A 23685-nucleotide genomic window follows, 5' to 3' on the forward strand; every position below is an offset into this window, starting at 1 on the left:
GGCGACGCACGTGACGTCATCGCTCGGCGAGGTCACCACCCTCTCCCAGGTTACCCTCGCCACAGCCCCACAGCGCGAGGCGCGGCCGACGTATCCGGCGTTCGTCGGCGTGCCCCGGCTGCAGCCGGCGTCGAGATATAGTGCCTGGAATAGAGCACTGCACGGGCCGATTTTTGCGGCCCGGGCCCGGCCCGGGCCCGTTTTTTTACATGGGCGGCCCCGCCCGAGCCGATCACAATTTTATGGCGAGACCCGGGCCCGGCCCGGGCCCGGAAATAATCTACGTTACCCGCCCGAGCCGGCCGAGCCGACTCGAACCCGGCCCGAACCCCGGCCGAGACCAAAAATACATGTTTTTCTGAGTGAGAAGCCGAGAATAACTCGCAGGAAGCCCGAGCCCGGCCGGGCCCGCGTCAAAAACCCCGAGCCCGGCCGGGCGGGTCAAAAGCACACGCCGTGCCCGAGCCCGGCCCGAGCCCGTAAAAAAAACTCCTCTACCCGGCCGGCCCGGCCACGGGCGGGCCGGGCCCGGGCTTTCGGGTAAGCCCGAGCCCGTGCAAGTGCTCTAGCCTGGACTATACTTCAGGCACTATAGTCGAGATGCGACATGCTGCATTTCGCACCGGTCTCGTCACCGAGAACGGACCACATCCGCGTCTCGTCGAGCGAAATGGACTGATGGATACCGGTGGCGGCACATGCAGCGAGTTCGCAGTTTCGTATCATCCTGAAACTCCTAGTTTCGTATAAAATGCGCATGCGTCTAGGCGGCGCGGCGCGGCGCGCCACGTTGGTCGGCCACGCGAGGCGTGGCCACCTCGCGCCGGACTTAAGAGTGCTGCGCTTTCGCTGGCGTGGCGTCCCCTTGCCGAGCGCGCTCGCGCGTCATCGCCGACCCCGAGTATCGTCCCGATACTCGGGGTCGGCTAAGTTCGGCTAAGAACCAGCCAAGCCAAACCAATTTAAGCTAAGCAATTTAAACAAAGTTAAAGCTAGGGAAGAGCCACCAGCATCGCTGTTTGCCCAGTCTTCGCACCATTTAGTGTGAAGCTGCCCCTAATTTTCACGCCGTCTAATTACATAATTAGGCCTAATTAATATTCAACTTGTGAAATATTATAATTAAATGAAAAGCGTCAATGAAAGAATTGTGAAGCAACATAACAAAACTCCCAATCTGTTGCTCAATGCGTACTACATAAAAGTGTCTTTCTGAGCGGGAAAAAAGGCCTGCGAATACACGCAATATTCCCGCGCGTCTGGCCGCTCGAGGCACTTCGTTGTGTATTAGCGGGCTTCTTTCACGCTCAGGAAAAACGCTTTTATGTAGCACGTATCGATCAACAGAAAGCTGTATCGGGATTTTTCATGTTGCTCTACAATTTTCCCATTGACACTTTTCATTCAATTATAATATTTGAGCAGTTGATTAAATAATTAATAACAATTATGTAATTAGGCGGAAAGCAAAAAATAATCTGAGTATCTCCAAGCGATGGTAAACGGCATTAGCTTGGTTCTGTCCACCTACGTGGCATTTGCATATTTTTAAATGTAACAATTATGTAATTAGGCGGAAAGCAAAAAATAATCTGAGTATCTCCAAGCGATGGTAAACGGCATTAGCTTGGTTCTGTCCACCTACGTGGCATTTGCATATTTTTAAATGTTGGTGCATGATAGTTGAGACACCTCGTATAAAGCGAACAGGCAATGGAGCCAAGGAAAGCATAGTGGTAATCACCTATGTTTGGAGTTGAAATGTATAAAATAATGGAAAATAGGGACATGGAAGTAGACGAAAAGATAACTTGTCGCTGGTAGGAACCGAGGCCACAGCCATCGACATATGTATGCGATGCACTACCAATAGTGCTGCAAGCAAAGGCTATCAATCACGTTGTACTAACGCAGCACGTGACCTAATTTTTTCCGAGGCTTTCGTTTAAGCTACCAGAAACAGTGTTAAACTTCTTATTTAGAATGACTCCCGTACTTCGCGGGTATGATGTGATATGAATCCGGATTGTCGTAAAGGAGTCAAAGGTATACCCCGTGCTGGTGACCTGTCTTGATATGGGCAAATGAAGGATAGAGTTTAAATGCGTCTTATGGTTGTTAGAACGATACCGAAATGCAGTTTCAGTTTGAGTAATGTACTGCAACTGATAGCATTGGAGCCAATATATGTATAGTGTGCTTCCCACACGTAAAATCGCCCCGAAGTTCTAGGCTGAAGTCACTCGCGGTGCTCTTAGCCACAGTAGTCGTCGTAATTTGAATGCTTACAGCTCAATAGACACATTTCAACTCAATACTAAAACGTGTCTTTTAATATTTCCGTGGTGTAGGAGGTGCTAAGAAGCGGATTAATTCACGTTGGACACGCCTTTATCCTTCATTCCAAGCTTTAAAAAGGCGGCGTTCGCCGAGAGGGCATCCCATAGCGAGAGGAATTCGCCGAACTAATCGCGCATAGTAAGAATAATAAGACAATCCGCTATAGGACCTTCGCGGAATGTATGTGGCAAGCCGTGTGCGCTTTCCTCTTTCGCTTGCTCAGCGGCTGCTGGGGGCCGATAAAGTACGTCGCCGCTGCCCGCAAATGTTTTCTTGCGACTGTTCTCAGCTCTCATCGCATTCTTTCCCAGATGAAATTGTGCTCTGAAGAACGAGCTGATGGGAAATAAAAACAGGGTTTTAAGCGACGACGGAGCAGGAGACAAATATTGTGAAAAGGCGGCACCCGCGAAACTGGGCAAAGGGTTCGGGCTTCTTAGTCAGTGCTCCCAGAAGCGCAACGAGTTTCCGAGCTGCAAACGACAGGCTCGGCGCGTGGTGAGCCTGAAGGGATGACAGCGCACGCAATCGCCGGAGCGAATGGACTGTGAAACATTCAGGTCGTTCGGGCAGGAAGCAAGAAAAAAAAATGTGTCGCCTAAAGCGCAGCGCCGTTTCACGTTAGATATTACCGACAATTCTTTCTGCGAGTGAATGGCTGGCTGTCTTCGGGCATTGCGAAGTCACAATTATTTGTCAATGCAGCACTTGGGAGCCCATCGCGCCTGCATAATACGGGGGAAGGAATTGCAACATTTGTGCGTGTATGTGTGCCCGTGTGTATGTGCGTGCGGTTGTTTTTGGTTAGTGTGCGTGCGTGCGTGTGTGTGCGTGCGTTTGCTTCTTCTTTCTGGGGTTTTACGTGCCAACACCAGTTCTGATTATGTGGCACGCCGTAGTGGAGGGCTCCGAATTAATTTTGACCACCTGGGGTTCTTTAACGTGCACTACAACGCAAGCGCACGGGCGTTTTTGCATTTCGCCTCCATCGAAATGCGGCTGCCGCGGCCGGGATTCGATGCCGCGACCTCGTGCTCAGCAGCTCAACGCCTTAGCTAACTGAGCCACCGCGGCGGTGTGTGTGTGCGCGCGTGCGTGCGTACGTGTGTGTGTGTGTGTGTGTGTGTGTGTGTGTGTGTGTGTGTGTGTGTGTGTGTGTGCGTGTGCGTGTGCGTGTGTGCGTGTGTGCGTGTGTGCGTGTGTGTGTGTGTGTGTGTGTGTGTGTGTGTGTGTGTGTGTGTGTGTGTGTGTGTGTGCGTGTGTGCGTGTGGTGTGTGTGTGTGTGTGTGTTTTACTGGTCTGACGGTGCACATTGCATTATCACGCAATTGACATGCCCCAGCATGCTCCACCTGCTCTATAACGCAGTGGTTAGCGCTTCTGGCTTTCGACTAAACATTGCTGCGTTCTCTCTCTTTCTGCTGTGGCTATAAAAAGAAAGATAAAGCAAAAAGAAAATAGCTACAAGCACTACATAAATGCGAACACATTTTTGCCAAACAACATCCTTGTTTGCTACCCTACACTATAAGGAAGCGAAAAGTGGGGATAAGAACAAAAAATGACAAGGCGTGAATGCACTCGGAACCGCACACACATACAAACGAGAGTGTTCCCATTGCAAGCATTTAGATGCTGTTTCGCTATCCAGTCTTACTCAGAAAAAAGTAGCAGCGCTCCTTTACTTTTGTGCATAGATGACGCTAGAGGGCAGAGCTTTAGTGCATTTGGCTCCGAAGATGGCAGATCGCATAACGACATTGGGCCAGCACGCAGAGAAAGTCTCCGGGCTTCGAAGGCAGAGCACCCACAGAGAATGTGCTATGTACAAAGCAGGCCACTCAACCCCTCCATTACCTAACGTTGCTTACTAAGCACGCCTCGCTTCCCTTCGGAAGTCACCCAAGAGTTTCCTTGAATGGCAGCTCCTCCAATGTGGTAGACTCCTTCAGCATTGCCGGCGCTTTGCTGATCGACATCCTGTCCTATAGTGGTTAACTCTATCTCGTTCTTTCCTGAACTATTCACGACAGAGTGGGTGGTTTCTTTGCATGGGTGCTCCAATTCTCGTAGTTGCGCCCCAATTTTGCGAGTGAAAAGGCAGAGAGAACTGAGTGTGATCGTCGATACAAACCGAACCTTAACAATACCCACATATAAACTCTTCTATACAGAGACCCAAAATCAAAAAGGGGGCTGACAGATGCAGTAGCACAATGTGGTGTAAAAATTAAAAACAGGGCGGCATACTGAGTAACGGAGTCGACTGGACTTCGCTGCGTTGTGTGTGTGTCTGTGTGCGTGTGTGTGTGGTTGTCTTGGCGATTCTTTTAGTTGCTCAGCAACTACAGCTTTTGCGTTCCTCTAGGAAACAAACTACCTATACTGCAGAGTGAAGCCATTGGCGCTGAATGCCGGCGGGTTCAGGACAGCAGGCCCGAGTCTCTTCGGCTGAGTGAACGGATCCCAAATAAAGCAAATGGCACAATCCGCGGCCTAACACATTAGTCGAGGCGCGATGTCCATCGAGACCGTAGCAAGCCTAACGTCGGAATGCCTCGCGTAAGACAGCGAGAGTGCCGTGTTGCACAAGCTACTGTCTCAGTGGACCATCACGGTGGCATTATTAGGAAGGCCTTAGTTGGTGTACTCTTCTTTCTTTTCTCGTGGTGGCGCTCTATCATTTGTGCGGTTCTTGCAGGTAGTTCTGGTTCGCTCCAAGTTTCTGTTATTGTGCGCTTTCGTTACAACAACTTCCCTACTCAGTCCCCTCCTCTACTTTCCCTTAGGAATTATCGTGGAATGATTGCCTTTTTCGCTCATTTCCATGGTCGTTCTTCGCACTATGACAGCAGACTTATAGGTTCTTTTAAAGTTAGTATATTCATTGTGTAAAGGGGGTTTATTTGGGTCGTAGAGCGGCAGCGAGAAACGCAGCACCAGCAGGTAGGGCGTAGCCAGAGAGCGAACTGGGTACGAGCCACACGATGGCAACGGGGCTGTTCAGCGTGCCGATCTTCTTCCTCACAATCACCCCCCGGTATGGAAGAGTAGCCATCCTGGCGACCTAGGGAGAGTGCAGTGGATCGTAGTACGGCTTGAGCCCGTCAATGTGTACAGTCTCTCGCCCGCGACGACGGAGATCGGAAGATGGCGACACGGGTTCAACCACGTAATTAACTGGTGATGTTTGCGCAACCACGCGGTAGGGCCCGTGGTTCCCTTTCTTTCTAGGAATGTGTGATTATTAGTGTCTAGCGCTATGGAAAGAGAAAACAATTGCAGGTTTCTTCCTATTTCTTTTAAGTTTATAGTGTTACCAAACTCTTTCTTTAAGTGCAGAAAAAAATTAAGGGACTCGGATGTTGCAGACACATTTTGTAAAGATGCGCAAAACACGTGAGCAGCGGAATACCCCATAACAAACAACAAGAGGCTGTAGTATTATCAATTGGTACAGGTTTGTAAATACTTCAGCATCCGAATCCGCAATCAAACATGACGCACATAACTGTCTGTATCAAATTACCTATTAGGTAGTTCCTTTGTTCCGGGGACTTATGAAAGTCAGTGAAATAGTGAAATATTGTTTCCCCTTAACGTACATGCTGCCAACTGCGGCGCTTTCTAACACGTTTTCATCAGATGCGGTCTGTTCGCTGGCGCAAGACGACTTCCGAACAGTGCACCCAGTTTGCAGCTATAGTGTCTGCAGAACCGCTGCCTCGAAGAATTTAATTCTGGGGTTTTACGTGCCAAAAGCACGATTTTAGTATGAGGCATGCCGCAGTGGGAGACTTCTGATAAATTTTCATCACCAGGATTTCTTTAACCTGCCCCCAAATGCGCGGGACACGGGCGTTTTTTGCATTTCGCTCCATCGAAATACGGCCGCCGCGGCCGGGATTAGAACCCCCGACCACGTGCTGAGCAGTGCAACACCATGACTGCTAAGCCACCACGGCAGGTACTAACTACCTCGAAGAGAGACAGAATATAGTGAGAAAGGTGGCGCCCTCTATTGGACATTTCCAAATCCAGCGCCATTTTTAAAAGTTATCTATTCGCAAAGAGAAAGTCATATAGTCTTCAGATGGCTGGTTGAACAGAAAAAATAGGTCATAGACAAAGTCAAAATAAACATTTTGAATTTTCAAGCTTCATAACCCTTATTCATAAGGGGAAAGCCTACAGGAAAATATTACATATTCCTTCGATACGGCGGAGTGCATTTGTGTTGTTGCTATTTAAATATACCACTGTCCGATTAGGCAGTTCCGCGTAGTGTATATATATCTCCAGAAAGGTGTATCAGTGACTATGGTATTATGCTGCAGAGCATAAGGGCCTGGGTTTCATTCCAGTTCGCGGTGGCCGCATTTCGATGGAGGTGACATAAAGAAACAAACGTGCACCGTGCTTTGAGTAGCCTTTTAAAGAGCCCCACATGGTCAAATTATTGCGAAGCCCTTGTCTACAGTGCCCTTCATAACACAATGTGCAGTTTACCCCACTCCAGCGCAGGGTAGTAAACCGAAAATTCTCATATGTTTAATCTTCCTTCCTTTCCGCTTTTTCTATCTCTCTCAGGACAAGAAACACCACAATTTAATTGCGCGAAATATATAATCGATTCAAGAAACATGGTTACCGATAGGTTGCGCATGGGGTAGCCACACAACGCATTTATATAAGCCTAGAAATGATAAATAGCTTTTCAATTTCAGCTTAAATACGATGCAATGAAACCTTTTACGTCACATATAGAATTGCGCAATTGAAGCCAGTTAGCACTCAAGGAGCGTATTCACTTAGTAGCGCGAGTCTAGCAGCATGCATGACATTCGCACGGCACAGAACACATTTTGAGAAATGCGCTTTCGCGAATGTTCTACATAGCTTTCTTTTTTTCTTTCTTTCTGACAAATGAGTTCCAAATGAGTAATTGCAGGGAAGTGAATGAGAAACCGGTGCAATGTATTTTTGCCGCATATCTTGAGTACATTTATACTACAAGACCGGTTTGGTTCTCCTCATATCTACTAAATACGCAAGGTCTGAGGATTTAGTTGCTTTTATTTCACAACTCCAATATTTTGTCTGAAGCTACGAATACAATGGTAAATTTGCCTAAATACAGTCAGCGCAATACCGAATTACCTCGAACAATCTCATTTCTGACGCTGACGGTCACGAATAATGTCTTGCCAAAATTGTATTCCGCACATGTACTGCGCTGCTGTCACGAGTTTGCTTCACTTCACACCCACAGTATAGAAAGCCCGGCATTGGTTACTCTTTGCATTCGTTCAGGACGACCAGCTGTTCTTTTAAAGTTCTAATGGTGTTGGCGGCGTTACTTCGCCATGGCTAATTCATGCCGCCATCTTAATTGGGCGGAAGTCGATTACTACGCAAAGTAGTAATTACAAAATGTTGTAAACTTAGCTTAATTAGGCTTAATTCATACCCTCAAGGTATACTTTGAAATATTCGTGTCATGGGGTCGTTAGGATTTATACTAAACACTGTTGCCAAGGTTAAAGAGGACTGAGATGACTTGAAAGCCCAGTGGGGAGAGACGAGAATTACATCGGCAAAAAGCAATGAAAGATGAAGTCGGTGTCAAATGAAAACTAGGTCAGCCCATGAGAAGAGCACGACGCACTGTCGAGGCACCTTCTTGACGATAAGGAGGAAGGAACAGCCGAATGATTAGGCGCAAAGAAAGAAATAAAAGTTAATAAATGTCACTGTTCTCATGAAAAAAATGACACAGAGATGGTAACAAAAAAAGAAGAAAAAAAAAACGATGCGTGCTCAAGTTTACTTCAGCTTTCTTTTTTTTTTCTGTTTTCCTTAATGCGCCCGTTGCAGGAGGGCTGTTATGAGTCGCGAGAAGTAAATGCTTACTGGGACGGAGTCTCCGCTGGACGACGACTGATTGTCCTCCTGCGAGGACGTGTTGGCGTAATTCGAGTCCACGGAGGAACAGTTACTGGCGCTGCGTCGGTGCACGTGGGTGGTGGTGGTAGTGGTGGTGCATTCCGCGGTGATCACCGTCGTCGGCGACGTTTCCGACGAGGGAGGCTGGAACAGGTGCCCTCCGACGGTCGAGGTCGCGTGCCGGCGCCCCTTGATGGGCTCGACACGCGCCCAGATGACGTCGTCGCGCCACTGCAGCGGGCGGATGACGCGGCCGGGAAGCGCGAAGTGCACCGTCTTCTTCTTGGACGAGCGGCATCCGAGCGCCGCCGCCGACGAGCTCATCAGCGGCTCGAGAAGCGCGCTGCTGGGGACGGTCAGCCACACCCGCACCTCGTCGTCGCCTGCGTGAAGTGCACGCTCCAGTTAGGAAAGCAATCGCGCAGAAAGAACAAGAAATGGCAACAAAGAAAGAAAGAAAGAAAGAAAGAAATAAAGAAAGAAAGAAAGAAAGAAAGGAAGGAAGAAAGAAAGAAAGAAAGAAAGAGAACAAAAAATAAAGAAAAACAAGCAAGCAAACAATCAAACGAACGAACAAGCAAGCAAGAAAGCAAGCAAGCAAGCAAACAAACGAATAAATAAGTGAACAAACAAATAACCAAATAGACAAACAAACCAACAAACAAACAAAACAAAACAAAAGAACACAGACGGACGGATGGACGTGCGGACAGACAGACAAAAACTATTCCCTCAATGAACGAAATCAGTGATGGTGGAAGTAACATTCGCCCAATATTTCACTTCATTTCCGAAAGTCCTCGCATACATTCGACGACGCACGTTCCCACATTCGGTGGAGAAAGATGCTGACTATAAAAATACATTGAACACCAACACTTAATTTGATACAGTATTCTTTCAAAACCTCATTGAATTAATTTGCCGGTGAGAAGTTGATTACTAGAAGGGTGAAGGTCAAAGATATATTTCTTGAATTTCGCGCCGGTATGTAAGCGCCGGTATACGTCAGTGTGATGTCACAGATTTCGAGGTATCTTCTTGTATATGTGGCTCGGTAATGTTTATTGAAACTTGCTAACCTCAGTCGCTGGCATACTTAAAATACGCTGCAGTCTATCTTGACCGATAAAAAAATAACTAGAGCCGAGCAGACGTCGTCGAAATTCCCGTCGCCATGGCGAGCTATAGCGCGGGAAGTTGAGGACGGCGTAGCCATCCGCCCATTGCGTTTACGTCTACTCTGACCGACACGAAGTCACTTCTCACGGTGAGAGTGGATTTCTTGCTCTTGCATAGAAACGTAATAGTCTAATGCACTGAATAATTAGTTTTTTTTTTCTGTAGTGTCACTTTACTGAAAGGCTGGAGATGCTTGCCTGACTGATGGCCTGCGATGCTACTATAGGCGCTGGGTGATAACTATGGCCTACGCAGTGGTGGCACAAGCACACAAACCTCAGATACGCCCGCGTGTTACTCTCGGTATTTGGTGCTGAACGTGATATACTCAGTGATAAAGTAAAACGTACAGACGACGAATTCTTTAGATCGCGTTCATCTGATTGCGTCTAAGTCAAGCGTATACATTAAACAGGGTGGCATGCATTCATCTGACACAGTTTTCATTTTTTTTTGTAGATATGCCTTCTGGCAAGTCCACCAAAAAAAAAAAGAAAGAAAGAAAGGAAAATGCGCATTATCGGTATACTATGAGCACTCCTGGAAGTTTTGTTAAGTATCGTACAATATCACGATCCCGCAAATTGAGTTGTCGTGAATCCTTTTATTCTGAAGGTGTTTGTTGGCAACATTTTGGAAGGGACGTTTGGTTTATGTTATTCACAATGGAGGTGCTAAAGGTGACATGCTGAAGCAGCACAGCCGCCAAACCAAGGTTTCCGCGGACTGAAGAGTGAGTCCTTCTCTATTCGAAGTGACGGAGCGGAGGAAAACGGAGCCACAGCTACTGTAGCTGGTAGCACTAGGCCCTTGTTTATTCCCACGAGTTTTTCGTTAATAAGTGATCGAACGTTTCAAATGAGCAACAAAACCTTCCACTTAGGATTCTTGTATCCTAAAGTACAAAATGGGAGGGGGGGGGGGGGGGGGGGAGTGCACGTTGCCTAAGAATGCTCGTTAATACAAGGTGACTTTCATGTGTACCTGTTGTATCTCTCTCTCTCTCTCTCTCTCTCCGTTTTCTTTTTTCATTCTTTTTTATTATCCTTTACTATGCTGCGCATCTACACGGGAAAGCTAAACAACGAAGCATAATTCCTTTCTGCCATTTCTTACACCACACGCCGCAAATCGCCACAAAATTTCACGTGACCAAAATCCTTGCAAGGCTTTAAATCGACTTCAAGCTTTCTCGCTTGTCTTTTCTCTATCGTTCGCAGATAAAGGCAGGCAAAAATACTGCAGGCTGGCGTGTTCCAAATCCTTTGGCCGCGTATAGGATCCCACGCTCATCTGTTCCCGGCCATTTTGTGTCAGCTGTCGCCTTCTTCCGGATGCTGGCCGAGAACAGCGCGTGTATAGTTATCAACTGTAGAACGCATGCAGCATAACCGAGTGTTGATCTACGGCTCATGTGTTTTGCGTCCGGCTAAATATATTTTAGTCCCTGGTGCGTGTCCTCCGTCATTCATTACGTGACATCCTGCCTCAGGCGCAGTGGCGTACGGCGACTTCCGGTGGGCCGGAGGTGGAGTACGTGGTCACGTGAATCCCGGCGGCACGGATGGGCGCATTTGGGTGCCCGCCTCGCTCGGTGAATGCGCGTCTCCATCGGACTCGTGCAGTGTGGAGAGTGAGTTGGCGGTAACGTCATCACGCGAACTGTGTGCATGCAGGGTCTCGGATGCGCGGATAGCCAAGTGGAAACTACTTTGTAGTTTCTGATGACGCGCTGGCACGGCCGAAGTGCTGCGCTACGCAGTGAGTGTTCAAGTGGATTAACTTTTTTTTTTCATTGCCACTGAGACAACAGGGCAAGAAGCGGTGCATTTTTCACCTCAAGCGATAACATTGTAACAGTGGTTAGCCGGTGAAACACGGTCATCGTCAAAAAACAAAATAATGGTACAATGATGGTACAAGAATGGTACAAGACGATGGTACAATGAAGTGTTGTTTAATTGCGAAACTTGAAAGAAAAAAAAAGAATACTTGCCAACAGTGTTGGTAATGGAACTCTCTTCGCCAGCGCAAGTTAAGCGGTGTTGGATCCCAGCTGCCCTAGAGGTTCTCCAACAGGTTTTCAAATGTTGTATTTCTGCTCTGTTTATTACCAGCCCATCCATATATCTATTGTTTATTAATGTATCTTAACGGAGAAGGACAAACGATGACGATCACGAAATAAAGGTATCGAACAACTGAAGTTTTTAAATTGATTTTCATTGCGCTGATACGCATTCTTTTACACGTTCGAGATAATGAATGCGGGAAAAGCAGACATCCGCGCCATGTCTTGAGATGTACAAAATTCGCAAGCTCAGTGGCTCAAAACGCACAAGCGCCAGCTGTAGGAGCTAAACAACACAAGAACTATTTTGTTTATTGCACTTAGGATTATGAAAGTACATATTCAATCAATCAATCTATCAATCTATCACTTGCTATTATTATTATTATTATTATATTATTATTATTATTATTATTATTATTATTATTATTATTATTATTACTATTATTATTATTAGTTCATTGTCAAAAAGTGTGTATATAAAAGTGGGAACGATGGATAAACTCCTGCCTAGTTTCCGGTCCGAAACAAACTGCATATACAGTTGAGCCGCAGGGAAAAATCAACTTAACGTAATTTGAATAAAATAAAACAGAAACTTGAGATACATGTTGCTCCAACGCGGAGAGTCTTGAATACCCCGTTTAATGTGAACGGCTGCAACTTCAAGAAGGCAACTTGTGCTTTATGTACAGTTCACGTTGCGGCTACATTCCCATTTATGAGAAGTAGGAAAAGCAAATGACCAATTAAGGCTTTGGGAACGTTCTTTAATCAAGTATCTTTAATACAGCTTGCAATACGCTAGTCTCTCCTACTCATCTGTCTCGCTGACAAATAAATTTTTTTGGCGCTTTTGATAAACTTTAAAATTTTCTGCGCATCCTTGTCGCTGTGTCTATGTTCCATGGTTCTGCCTTCTTTGAAAACAAAGTGGCTGAAAACAGAGTTACGTGCACTTTCCGCCTCATTTTATTCTTTGTCTTCCCCGACACATGGAGCGCACACACCCGTGTTGTTTTACCACACATTTTTTTTTCAAGGTAATCCGAAATATTGGGTTTTGGTGGCTAACGTGCCGCTAATTCCATAACGCGCAGCTGGGCCCAAAGTTCCTCGGCCATTTTCCAGTTGATTTCCAGTTTGGTTTGATATTCGCTAAAGTCGGCGATTCAGCGCCTCTTTTCAACATGCTGCCACTAAAAGGGCCTGTTCATGCCCAGAGTTTCTACCAATTAGATGAAAACACAGTGCGTAGGCACCACATCACGGGCGACGGCTTTACGATTTTCGGCTGAACGCGTTCTTCTGCTTTGATCACGCTTCTGCACCATGGCTGACGAGTTAGGCTTAGCTGGCTCTTTACTGCCAACTTGTGTTTTGGAGTTGCCGTAATGAGAATATAATATTATGAAAGCGCGGAAGTCGTCTCTACCAGAGCGTGAAGCATGGTAACATGGTGCATAAGAAAAGAAAGAAAGAAAAGAAAAAGAAAATAGAACATGGTTTCAGTGGCGAACTAAAGTGAGCCATGGCACACTTGCGGCAACGTAATTCCCCCTGACAGATATGCCTTAAAAATTGCAAACCTAATGAAAAGAAAACAAGTCATAGACACAAAGCTTTACGTATACTTTGCCACACGGCTAACGTCGTTTGAATATCGATGATAAGCGGACTGCGTTGCTTTGTTAAAAAAGGTGGACAAAGAAAAAAAAAAGAATCGTCGAAATAAGGAAATTTTTTCGCGTTGCTAGAATTGCTGTGTCAAGGGAAAGTAATTTCATTTTGTAGGTTGTTCCCTAATGGCAGCGTTTCTCATTTTTCGCGTGGCTTAAAGCAGGGGTTCTTTTAGCTGGAAAATCATCTTTCCCTATCGTCTGCGCCGCGTATTCATCGGGAAGTAGTGTTTTGACAACCGTTTATACAGTAGCTAATTAAAAGCGCTTAGCGAGACACGCTATCGCTCAATACATACAGTGAATACACGTACGTCAGAGCAGATAAACGGAGTTTCATGCACCGCACAACCGGCAGTGGCCGTGATTTCACGCGGCTTCTGGAATTCCTTTACCGGCCTCAGCGGAACAGCGCAGCGAGAGAAAATCCCAGTGGCGAGCAAGGCCCACGGTATACAACATGGTGCAGCACGGAATGCCATAGAACCGTGGCGAAATGCTACAGGTTTGTGCTCAACTCGCTCCCACCTCTAATCCACGTCGGCAGCTGCACAGCAGGTCGTGGGAATTGGAAGAAAGAAAGAAATAAAATCGCGGTTTCTACGTGTAATGTTATAGGTCACGCCTCACGCATGTGCGAGGGTGAGCTTGATACGTGCCGCTAAAAACCGAGAGCGAGCGACCTCACGCACGGACGAGCGCTTCCAAGGGGAGAAAAATGATCGACGCAACGGCGAGCTGTGTTGCCACCATGGATCCGTTTCCTTGTGCAGTGCTCGCCTTTTATTTTTATTATTATTTTTTTAATCTTCATTTGCTCTGTTACATTCGTCGCCCGGAGAAGGAGAAAAAAATAATGATGGAGCGTGAAGGTAGTCAGAAGTCAACGATGCTTGAAGCGGGCAAGGTTGCGTCTAAGCTAATTGGAGCACTCGCGGAAAATTCGCGCTCCAAGGATTGCCCACCTCACCCGACCTGCCACAGCAGAGCTTCTTCTTTCTTTCTTTCTTTCTTTCTTTCTTTCTTTCTTTCTTTCTTTCTTTCTTTCTTTCTTTCTTTCTTTCTTTCTTTCTTTGGTTTATTCAAGGCAAATTCGGTACAAAAGCTGCAAGAGGAGATCCAGTTTACGAAAGAAGAGAGTTTTACCTCGCAGACGGTGGTAATGACCTGCGAGGATTTCCTGAACCGTATATTAACTCAAGTCCTTACTGAATTAGTCGAGGACCAGGGAAGTCGGTGTGCGAATACTAGAAACAGCCGCATATCTAGGTTAAGGAAAGGAATGTGCTGGATTAGAGCGTAGTTCACCGGTTCAGGAGTCGTTTAATGAGGGCTTTTCTTGGATAAACTGTCTGAAGTTTCGAAATAAGCCGAGTCCCGAAAATAACGTACAAGTACAGAAGGTTTAAATAAGCGCGAAATTTGAACGAAAACGAAACGAAGCACGCACGACAGGATCTTTCTTTTCATATTTGTTCAAAGCGCGCGCTTGTTCAACGCGGAAACATGAAGCTATTACCCCAGCGACGCATGTAAGGAAGTTTCAGTGAGATAAGAGTACATAGCGGTAGTAACGATGGAGGTGGAATGGTTGAGCACGAGAGAAATACTTCGACACGTGATGATGCTTTACTTTTGGCATGTGATCACTTTCTTCGAATTGGCCCTGTTATGTTATCGCAAGACGCGCCTCCTGTATTCGGGAAGGTTATCACTTCGATAGTGAGATGGCTCAATCATAATCGAATAGTACGCGCGCCACGAACACATTCGTACATTCTCAAAACAACGCAAGTTCCACCACCTGCTCTCGAAGACAAGATTCCACGTGTACAATTTGGAGAGGACCGACTCACCAGTGTTATTCGATTATACGACTACTGATCATGCCTACCATTATCACTGCCCATTAAGTGCCAATTTTCCTTGAGGGCACCAACTCAGGCAACAAAATGTTCTATTCTTTCGTTTCGTCAATCGTTTCTCTCGGTGCACAATACATACTTCGCGGCAACATTCATAAGTAACGGAGATGTTGACTCCGAGTACACCGCCTTCTTTTAAGACTTTATCGCTGCCTAGGCAAGTAGAAAGACATAATAAAGGAAAACACTGGAATGTAGGGAAAAAAACACAAATTGCGTCTTATGTGCACTTGGTCTAATATATAAAGCGTGTCCTGCAACACTATTTCAACTGTGAACCGCGTATCTACGCTATGTTAGCACAATATGAATACTTTGTTTACTGATGTAGACTACGATGACAATGGGCGTAGTGTACAACATCAGATTAGAATGCGACGTATGTACTCCGCCCGCGCACGTACGGCTCACGAAACACATTATCAGTCACAGGCATATTCAAGGGTTGTGCGTAATGCTAGTGCCAATAAGGTAGCTCGTGAGCTATCAAATGAATGCTTTGATCGCGTCTATCCCTGTAATGCCCGGATGAATGAATGAGGTGCACTTGCAAGCGGACAAAGGCAGTTCCCGCTAAAGACCCAAACAGGTGTAGGAACGACGCTGAATTTGTGGCTCCTTGGCTCGTGGACGCCTTGCGCGCAGTGTATTGCGGCTACTGCGACGCTAAAACAAAAACAAAACAAAATATCAGCACATTGCCCTTACGATCTTCGCATCGTTTCATTATACCGCTGCAGAAGCCTCCTAAAAAGAACGATGCTTCCAGGAATTTACCGTTAAGTGTCTTACCATTACTGCGTTAGTGTATGGTCTTAGGCGGCTGGACCTTGCGAGATCGTTCTGTGTTCAGAATGAAGAGCGACGTAAAAGTGGACCAGGAAACGTTTCAGCGTCGACATACGGGAGCCTCAGCTGGCCGGAAGGCTCCGAGAACGTGGCCTTGAGCCCACGGCCCTATGAGCTGCAAGCTCTCTCATTCACGTGGCGCCATTATTCGTTTATCGTAATGCCGGCCGCAGCTCTAAACGCCAAAAGCTAAATGAAAGCTAACCTCTAAATGAAAGCTAAGAACATTGCCCATAGCATCGCCCTTATTGTTTAGGCTAAGTTTCTGTGCAGTAACCTAATAATAAGCAAACTATGGTTTTCTAGAGCGGACTGCTCATTCATGCACGCATATATGGGCCCTATTTCTAAAGCTGAAGCAAACTCTGCAACAAAGAACGCGTATGACTACAGTAAAATAGGATGAGAGTATAACTATACCAATTGGCATTGAGTGGATTACCTGTGTCTGATCTTTAAGCACAGATAAGCCATCTGAACGCTTTCATACATTTCATAACAGTGGTGTTGTTTCTTACTATCAATACATATTGGTGGTGTTGTTTCTTACTATCAATACATGGGCAAGCCCACACCATGTGGCAGACGTCCGCGGGCTTCTCCGCACAGTGCGGGCAAGCTCCAGTCGGATCGAAATGTTTGAGAGCCGCCGGGCACAGCATAGTGTTGGCGAAGAGGCGGATAGCAGGAGGCACTCCTCCTCCTTTTTGAAGCCTCTACACGGGCAGGGGTAGAGTTCGTGGCCGGATTGACAGTAGGCTATAATTTCTGTAAACGAGTAGATTGGGTTGGGGATGGAGTCCTGATCGGCGAGGTCAGAGAAGAAAGGAGCCCGATGAGAAAGCGCGCGGGTGGCAGCATCCGCTGACTCAATTCCCTCAGCTGCTTTAGTTGATAACACAAGTTATTAACAAAAACGGCCACCTAAAAATTAAAGAAGTGCAGCCATCTTTCACCTTCTCTAAACAGTTGCCCCGTACGTCGTCCATTATAGTCGCACGACGCACTCTACATAGACTCTAACCTGAAATTTATTTTCAGTAGCATCAAATTTTTCGCACAGAACGTACTGCATACCAGATATTAAAACAGTATTAAAAGTCGCTCGTTGCCCCTAGCTATAGATATGTAACATGACGTACAGTGTCCGTGGCTGTTCGTGACCACCAGAAATCAAGACCTGCCCAAAAACTTTGGGGAAATGCGTAACGTGATATTCAGTGTCATTATTTCTTATAGGTTTATTGCAATTAGCTTTTATCAATGTTGTCACCTGATGCCTCCTTATTTAGCGTGCGTTGAACAGAGCGGGAAAAAAAGAGCGGGAACAGAGCCGGAATCCCGTCGAATGACGGGATTCTGCGAAAGTAATCCCACGTTCTGCAGCCACGCGGCGTACCCACACATTATATATATATATATATATATATATATATATATATATATATATATATATATGCGTGTGCGTCTGCGTGTGTGCGTGCGTGCGTGCGTGTGCGTGTGCGTGTGCGTGTGCGTGTGCGTGTGTGTGTGCGTGTGCGTGTGTGTGTGTGTGTGTGTGTGTGTGTGTGTGTGTGTGTGTGTGTGTGTGTGTGTGTGTGTGTGCCGACGTAGTATATATAAGCCTACTTGGGGACACAGCAGTGACGGGGTGCTTTCAGCGGAAAATAAATCAGGCAAGATGTGGGCAGTTCACAAGTGCAGAGAGAAAGGATAAGAGGCAGGCGAGGTTAGCTCTGTACAACATGCCTTCAAATTTGATCCGTAAGCGTTAGGAGTAGTCTGCTCTGTTCCCTTCACGAGTGGTCAGGTATATGAGAGGCCGACCGGCCGGTACGTCAACGCACACCTAAGAGAGCCTCGCAATTCCCTCAGGGGGCCAGTCTGTTCACCCCACTTGGCCATGCATTGCCGCGACTACACATTACGGCTTCGCGGTTTTTTAGCAGACAAGTGTTACGCGCCAAATTGAACATCTGATTATGAGGCCCGCCGTATTGTCGAGGGGGGGGGGGGCGATTCCGGAATAATCTTCACCACCTAGGCTTCCTAGCATGCGCCTAAATCTAAGCGTTCGCGCGTTATCGCGTTTCTCCCCCTTCGGAATGCGGCCGCCGCGGCTGAGATGGCACCCGCCATCAGGAGCTCGATCAGCTGCACAGTGCCATAGCCACTAAGCTACCGCGGCGGGTGGTAAAATGGGTCGAGCTTATTTGCAGTTAATCTTTCGCACAAACAAGACGACCGGCTGGAACGCGCCAGTAATCAACTTTCGCGCACTTCGCCTTGTCTTGAAGATTAATCAATGAAGGTGGCCTATTCACTTCAGTGTAATCGAGGAACCCGTATGCTAACCCGTGTCAACTCGAACCAGCAACCCCTTCTTTCAACCATTAAGTTCAGTAAATAACTACAACTTCCTCACCACTCAGTAAAGGTGTTTCTGAATCCTTTTCCTTCGACCTCCGCGTCGTCGAATTCGCCACCTAGCGGTCAGAGGGAGCGCACATGCCTCGATCACGTCAGCTCCGATGAACATTAGTTCTGGTGACAAACTTCCACATATGACTAATACGCTGATTTCTCCGGTTTTACTAGACGTGAGGAAACCTCGCAGTGTCGTCTATACGAAAATGCGTTTACATCACGAACTCCTATATTCATTAGTTGCGGACAGTGCCAATGTTGCATAAAAAATTAGCGTAGCTTGCACTGGAGGCGTAATGTTAAAGAGAGAGCGGAGCTGACGGGCACCTAGCTAGTCCTGGCTTTTGGTCTAGGCTAAGCATTACCAAGTCATCCCCGGAATTTTCCGGAATTTATTGAGTTTTGATTATCGATTGGTTATCGATTGGCTATCGATTGGCTATTGATGACTGACTAAGCTTAAGCAGTCCCAACCATGCTTAGCTAGACTTAGATAGGCTCAGCTTCGCTAGTGCACAGGGGTACGTGCCATTACGCTTGGACCCTTTTTGCACTGCCGCCAGCATCAGCCCCCATTTTCTGTTTACGCGTCACGGACTTACGGCTGGCTTAAACAGCTCCGCTGTTAAAAAACACATGTTGCACAGAGGAAGCTATAACCCCCCCCCCCCCCCCCCCCCCTTCTTGTGCGACTGTCGATAACACGAATGTTAGTGGCTTGCCCTTGGGACAATTAGGGAACTTAGATTACAGTCCTTTTGCAGAATAGAAAGTCCTGGCACCGTGGCCGTGGCTTTCGCGATGCGAAAAGGCACGAAAGCGCTGCTGCGCTTCTTGAGATGCGCCAGCCTATATAACTGCTTTGTGACGTAGTGTATGTTAAAAGCTTTATTGCGTGTGTGTGCGTGCATACGCGACAGTCTCTCTTTCACTCGTCTTCCAGTCCCATTTCCTTCTTCTCCAACACAGGTTAATCAACTGGGCAAGCTTGGGCAACCTCCCTGCCTTTTCTTTATCACCTCTCTTTCAATGCGCCGAACGGGATACGTAATCAGTACGAAAGTACAAGATCACTAAACATATCCTCGGACGTTGTCTTTGCTTTGAAATGTTTGCCAGAACTGTCAGTGATTGAATAAACAACTAATCAATAAGGCAGAAGATTGCGATGCTTAACTGTCAGCGTTCCTAAAGTCTATCATAAGGGACGTGAACCTTAGCCATGAACCTTAGTAGCACGAATAAAGCCTTCTGTGCGGAGTTTCTTTGGGAGCACTGGCCTAGAGCTTTTTGTCCTGATAGAGGACGATTGTCCAATTGGTCCAGTACTCTGCACATCACTTGCCTCTCGGCGCTACAGCGCGGGCAGACGACACATATAATGCGTGTGGGCGTCTCATCGCAGTTGCATGTGTTGCACGTGGGGCTCTTGGCCATTCCAATAAGGAAGGCATAATAGTTTGTAAATGCGACTCCTACACATAAATGGTAGGAGTCGCATTTATGGTTCCGTTGGGGTAATTCAGGCGGTAAAGGTATTTGCATATCCGGAGACAACGAACGTAAATGGCGCATGGCGCAAACGAAACATTCGCGTCCCGCGGACGCAATGTACTTTGACGCGACATCAATCGCAGCCCAGCCGCAGCGTCTGTGGGCGTAAGCAGAATCCGAACACATTGACCGCTTTCATGCGCAGATAGAGCGACTTCATCGGCGTGGTCATTCCTACTGATGTTGCAGTATCGCGGAAGCCATTGGAAGGCTATGTCATATTCCTTGTCATGGCTGCGATGATATGTTTGTCGAATATCTTAGAACAGTTGTTTATTGGGTCCGTGGCGCATTGGGCCTTTGTATGCACTCAGAAGGGCGGCCTTGGAATTACAGAATACTGTTCATTTGTTGCGGTGACTTCTGATTAATTAAATCAAGGGCAGCACGGAGTGCAGCAAGCTCCGCACCCACCGATGTGGTCCCACAAGATGTTTTTAAATTGATTTCTTCAGATTTTGCTGGGATGATGACTGCAGCCGCAGAGCTGTTGAGTTTTACCGAACTATCTGCCTGATTATGTGCACATTGTAAAGTGTTCCAAGGTTTCTTGCTTTAAAAATGACAACGGCGCTCCAGCTTTCTTTTTGATGCCCGGGATCGTCAATTGTACTTGTGGCTGTTGCAGACACCACAAGTGTACTGACATTGTTGTAGCAGGCGTGAAATGTGTTTGCAAGTAGTACTGATGTCTTGCAATACTTTTGGCAAATGTTGAGTATGGCTTCTTTTCCGGCAGGCCAGCAAGGTGGTGTGAGGGAATCCGAGTCAACTGTCGGATGTGTGCCCTCAGGACATCTGTAGCAATGTAGACTGCAATTGCAAAATCTCTGGCAATGGCCTCTGTCATGATCGATCACGTATTTTTTGGGAGATCAAGGCACGTTAGGAGTGCTTGGGCTTGCACACTCGGAAGTGTGCTAACTATTTGTCGTACATGTATTTCCTAGAACTGGTAAGCTGTACCACAGGAAGTCCTAAAAACAGGTGCGTTATATAATTGCAACATTGATGCTACTATATAGCGCCCCAAGACTTCCAGCCGAGAGAGGGCAGAAGGTCCACAATAGGGGCAAAATGCTTTGTCATGTACGAGACGTGAGGGCTTCAAGAAACGTTTCTGTCGGCGATCGGTGCCATCGTCTGTTTGGTACAATTTGGTCATTGATCAGCAATGCGTACGGGGCGATGACTGTGCGAGTAAAAGCAACAAGTGCAACTTCTCAGGTGAAAACTCCAGGCCTTGCCTTCTTAAATATGTTGACGCTGCCGTTGAAGCCTTTTGAAGCCGTGCGCGGAGTTGTAGATGTGTCACTCCTGAAGCCCATATTCATATTGTCATCCGCATATAAAGAGAGCCGTACTGTTTGCGGCAACAATTTAGCGAGACCAACGAGCACCAGGTTCAACAGTGTAGGGCTAAGTACTGCACTTGAGGTACACCACGACAGGTATATATATATATATAACTAGATAGCGTTGGTTCATCTTCAGTCGAAATAAATACAGATATTTAATTCAAATAGCTACGCATCCAGCGATAGGCGTGTCCACCCATGCTAACAGCTGCTAAGGCGCCCAGAATTGCACGATGAACTACATTGTTGTAGGCACCTTTAACATCAAGGACTAAGTCCGCAGTGATTTGTTTCAGCTTTTCTTGTGCTGTACAGACGTTACAAGGTCAAAAAACGCTATTCATTGACGAGCGTTTGCGTCGAAAGTCAGCCATTACTTCTGGATACACGTTGTAAAATTCCAACTACCATTCTAACCGTGTCAACATCATTATCTCTATTAAGTTACCGACGCAGCTGGCCAGTGCTGTTAGACTGAACGATGACAATTCCAAGAAAGATTTGCCAGGCTTGAGAAGGGGGACAAGACAACTGGATTTCGATGTGGTAGGGACCAAGCCATCACGCCATGATGCGTTGTATAGGCTAAGTGCATCTCTGGCCTCTTGGCCAAGGATTGCAAGCGCACAGTATGTGGTACCGTGGAGCTCTGGTGAAGATGAACGCCTGCACCTCGCGCGTGCGGCCTCCAGTTTTTCAATGGAAAAATCACCATCCATACACAGATACAGGTAGCCAGGGGTGACAATAGGGATAGGTTTGGAAGGCTGGAACGTCAGGCCGGCGATGCTTGCGCAGGAAGATTGTTATGTCGACTTCTCGGCGTCCTTGATGGAGCGCTAGAAATTTAAATGAACGGCGCTGTTGAGGAGCTGTTCGAAGTACACGGATTGTTCTCCAGACAACCAACAGAGGTGTGCGCCAATCGAGAGATTCACAAAAAGATTCCCAGCATTGATTATGCAGCACGGCAATGCGACTCTGAATTTTCTTTTGAATGCGCCTGCCCTCTCAAGGTCGAAACGTATTTTATGCATCTGTATCTTTGCTCCGCTGGTCGGCGGATAGCAAGGAGGCGTTGTATTTCCGCCAAAAATTCCGTGTATTTAGCCAATGTCCGAAATGAATGCAAGGAATCTTGCATGGCTCTCGCGATATGAATTTCTAGTGTGAAAAAAAGCCTTCGTGGCCATGCGTCTTCCACGAGTGATTAAACACGGACCAATCTATTGTTTGTTGTAGATATGATGAAGCCAACTTGGCTAGGCCTTTTACCTTCAGCTTGGTATGAAAGCGGTCGCTTCGGTGGGTTTCTTCGATGGACGCTGCCAGTGAGACATCGCGACACAAAACCTAAGTCTAAACAGCTGCTGTACGTCCGGCCGCGCAGAAAGGTGGGACTGCTGTTGTTTAGACAGCAAAGTTCGTGGTCACAGGCAAATTCAACTAGGCTTCTTCCTTTGAAACTTACCTTGGTGCCTCCGCAAAGCGAATGAAAGGCGGTAAAGTCCCCAACAGCAATCTATGCACCAGGAGTCTTAGCTAAAAAGTCTCTCATTCTCTGTCTGTCGAAACGACTTGCTGGAGAAAGGTTAGCGCCCACTATAGGATAAACGCAAATTTGTGTTTTTTCAGGGTCACCCAGATGGTGAAAAATTGTTACTGTCATGAGGCCGCACTGGATGAAGAACATAAGTCAGTTTCCACCTTATGTAGATGATAACTTTTCTAATGTCATTACAAGTCCATGACACATAGGGTGCATAGCCTGAGAGGTGGACGGGTTTCAATAGGCTTGGTTCACAGACAAGGATGGTGAATCAATTGGAGATTATTTACTGTTTCGTGCTGTAAGAACTTTGCTCGCTAGGCCATGCCTTATCTTTGATATGCCCATAATGATACATGCTCCATTTGTGGTCTACAGCGCCTAACTCAGCCTCGAAACTGTGAATTGCTTTCAAATGTCCTTGTTTTATAGCTTTTCGTGCTGTTGCCGTTCTCTGCCGCATCACTCACGCCACCTATATGCGATTCGCCTATTTGCTCAGTAGACGTCAACGCTTGCTTAGATATTTGATTTTCATTCTTTGACATTGTGTGTCTCATTCCTTGATTCTGTGATACTCTTTCCCAAGTGAAGCACACGGAATGTTTTTCGTAAATTGCGACAATTTACTACTGCTTCTGCTAACGTTCAACGATGTACATCATTTCGGCAATTTCCGTCCCACGAAAAGGAAACGGTCCGCTTACTCAGCTCTAAATTCTGTAGCTACGAAGCAGGCCGAAGCAGGCCCCCACATGGAAGTCGACAAATAAAGAAATTATGAAAAATAACGAGAAATAGGGGG

General features: G+C 46.7%; 1 protein-coding gene across 2 annotated transcripts in view; it reads right to left on the minus strand.

Annotated features, from left to right (window-relative positions):
• LOC119442876 (uncharacterized) overlaps nt 1-23685 on the minus strand; it is a 209041-nt gene that overhangs the window by 97544 nt on the left and 87812 nt on the right. For both annotated transcript variants that reach the window (XM_049662429.1, XM_037707921.2), the window contains exon 2: nt 8254-8669. In XM_049662429.1, coding sequence (XP_049518386.1) covers nt 8254-8669 — 416 coding nt within the window. The remainder of the gene's footprint in view (nt 1-8253; nt 8670-23685) is intronic.

The sequence above is a fragment of the Dermacentor silvarum genome, chromosome 2 (genome assembly GCF_013339745.2).
Source record: "Dermacentor silvarum isolate Dsil-2018 chromosome 2, BIME_Dsil_1.4, whole genome shotgun sequence".
NCBI classification, from domain to species: Eukaryota; Metazoa; Arthropoda; class Arachnida; order Ixodida; family Ixodidae; genus Dermacentor; species Dermacentor silvarum.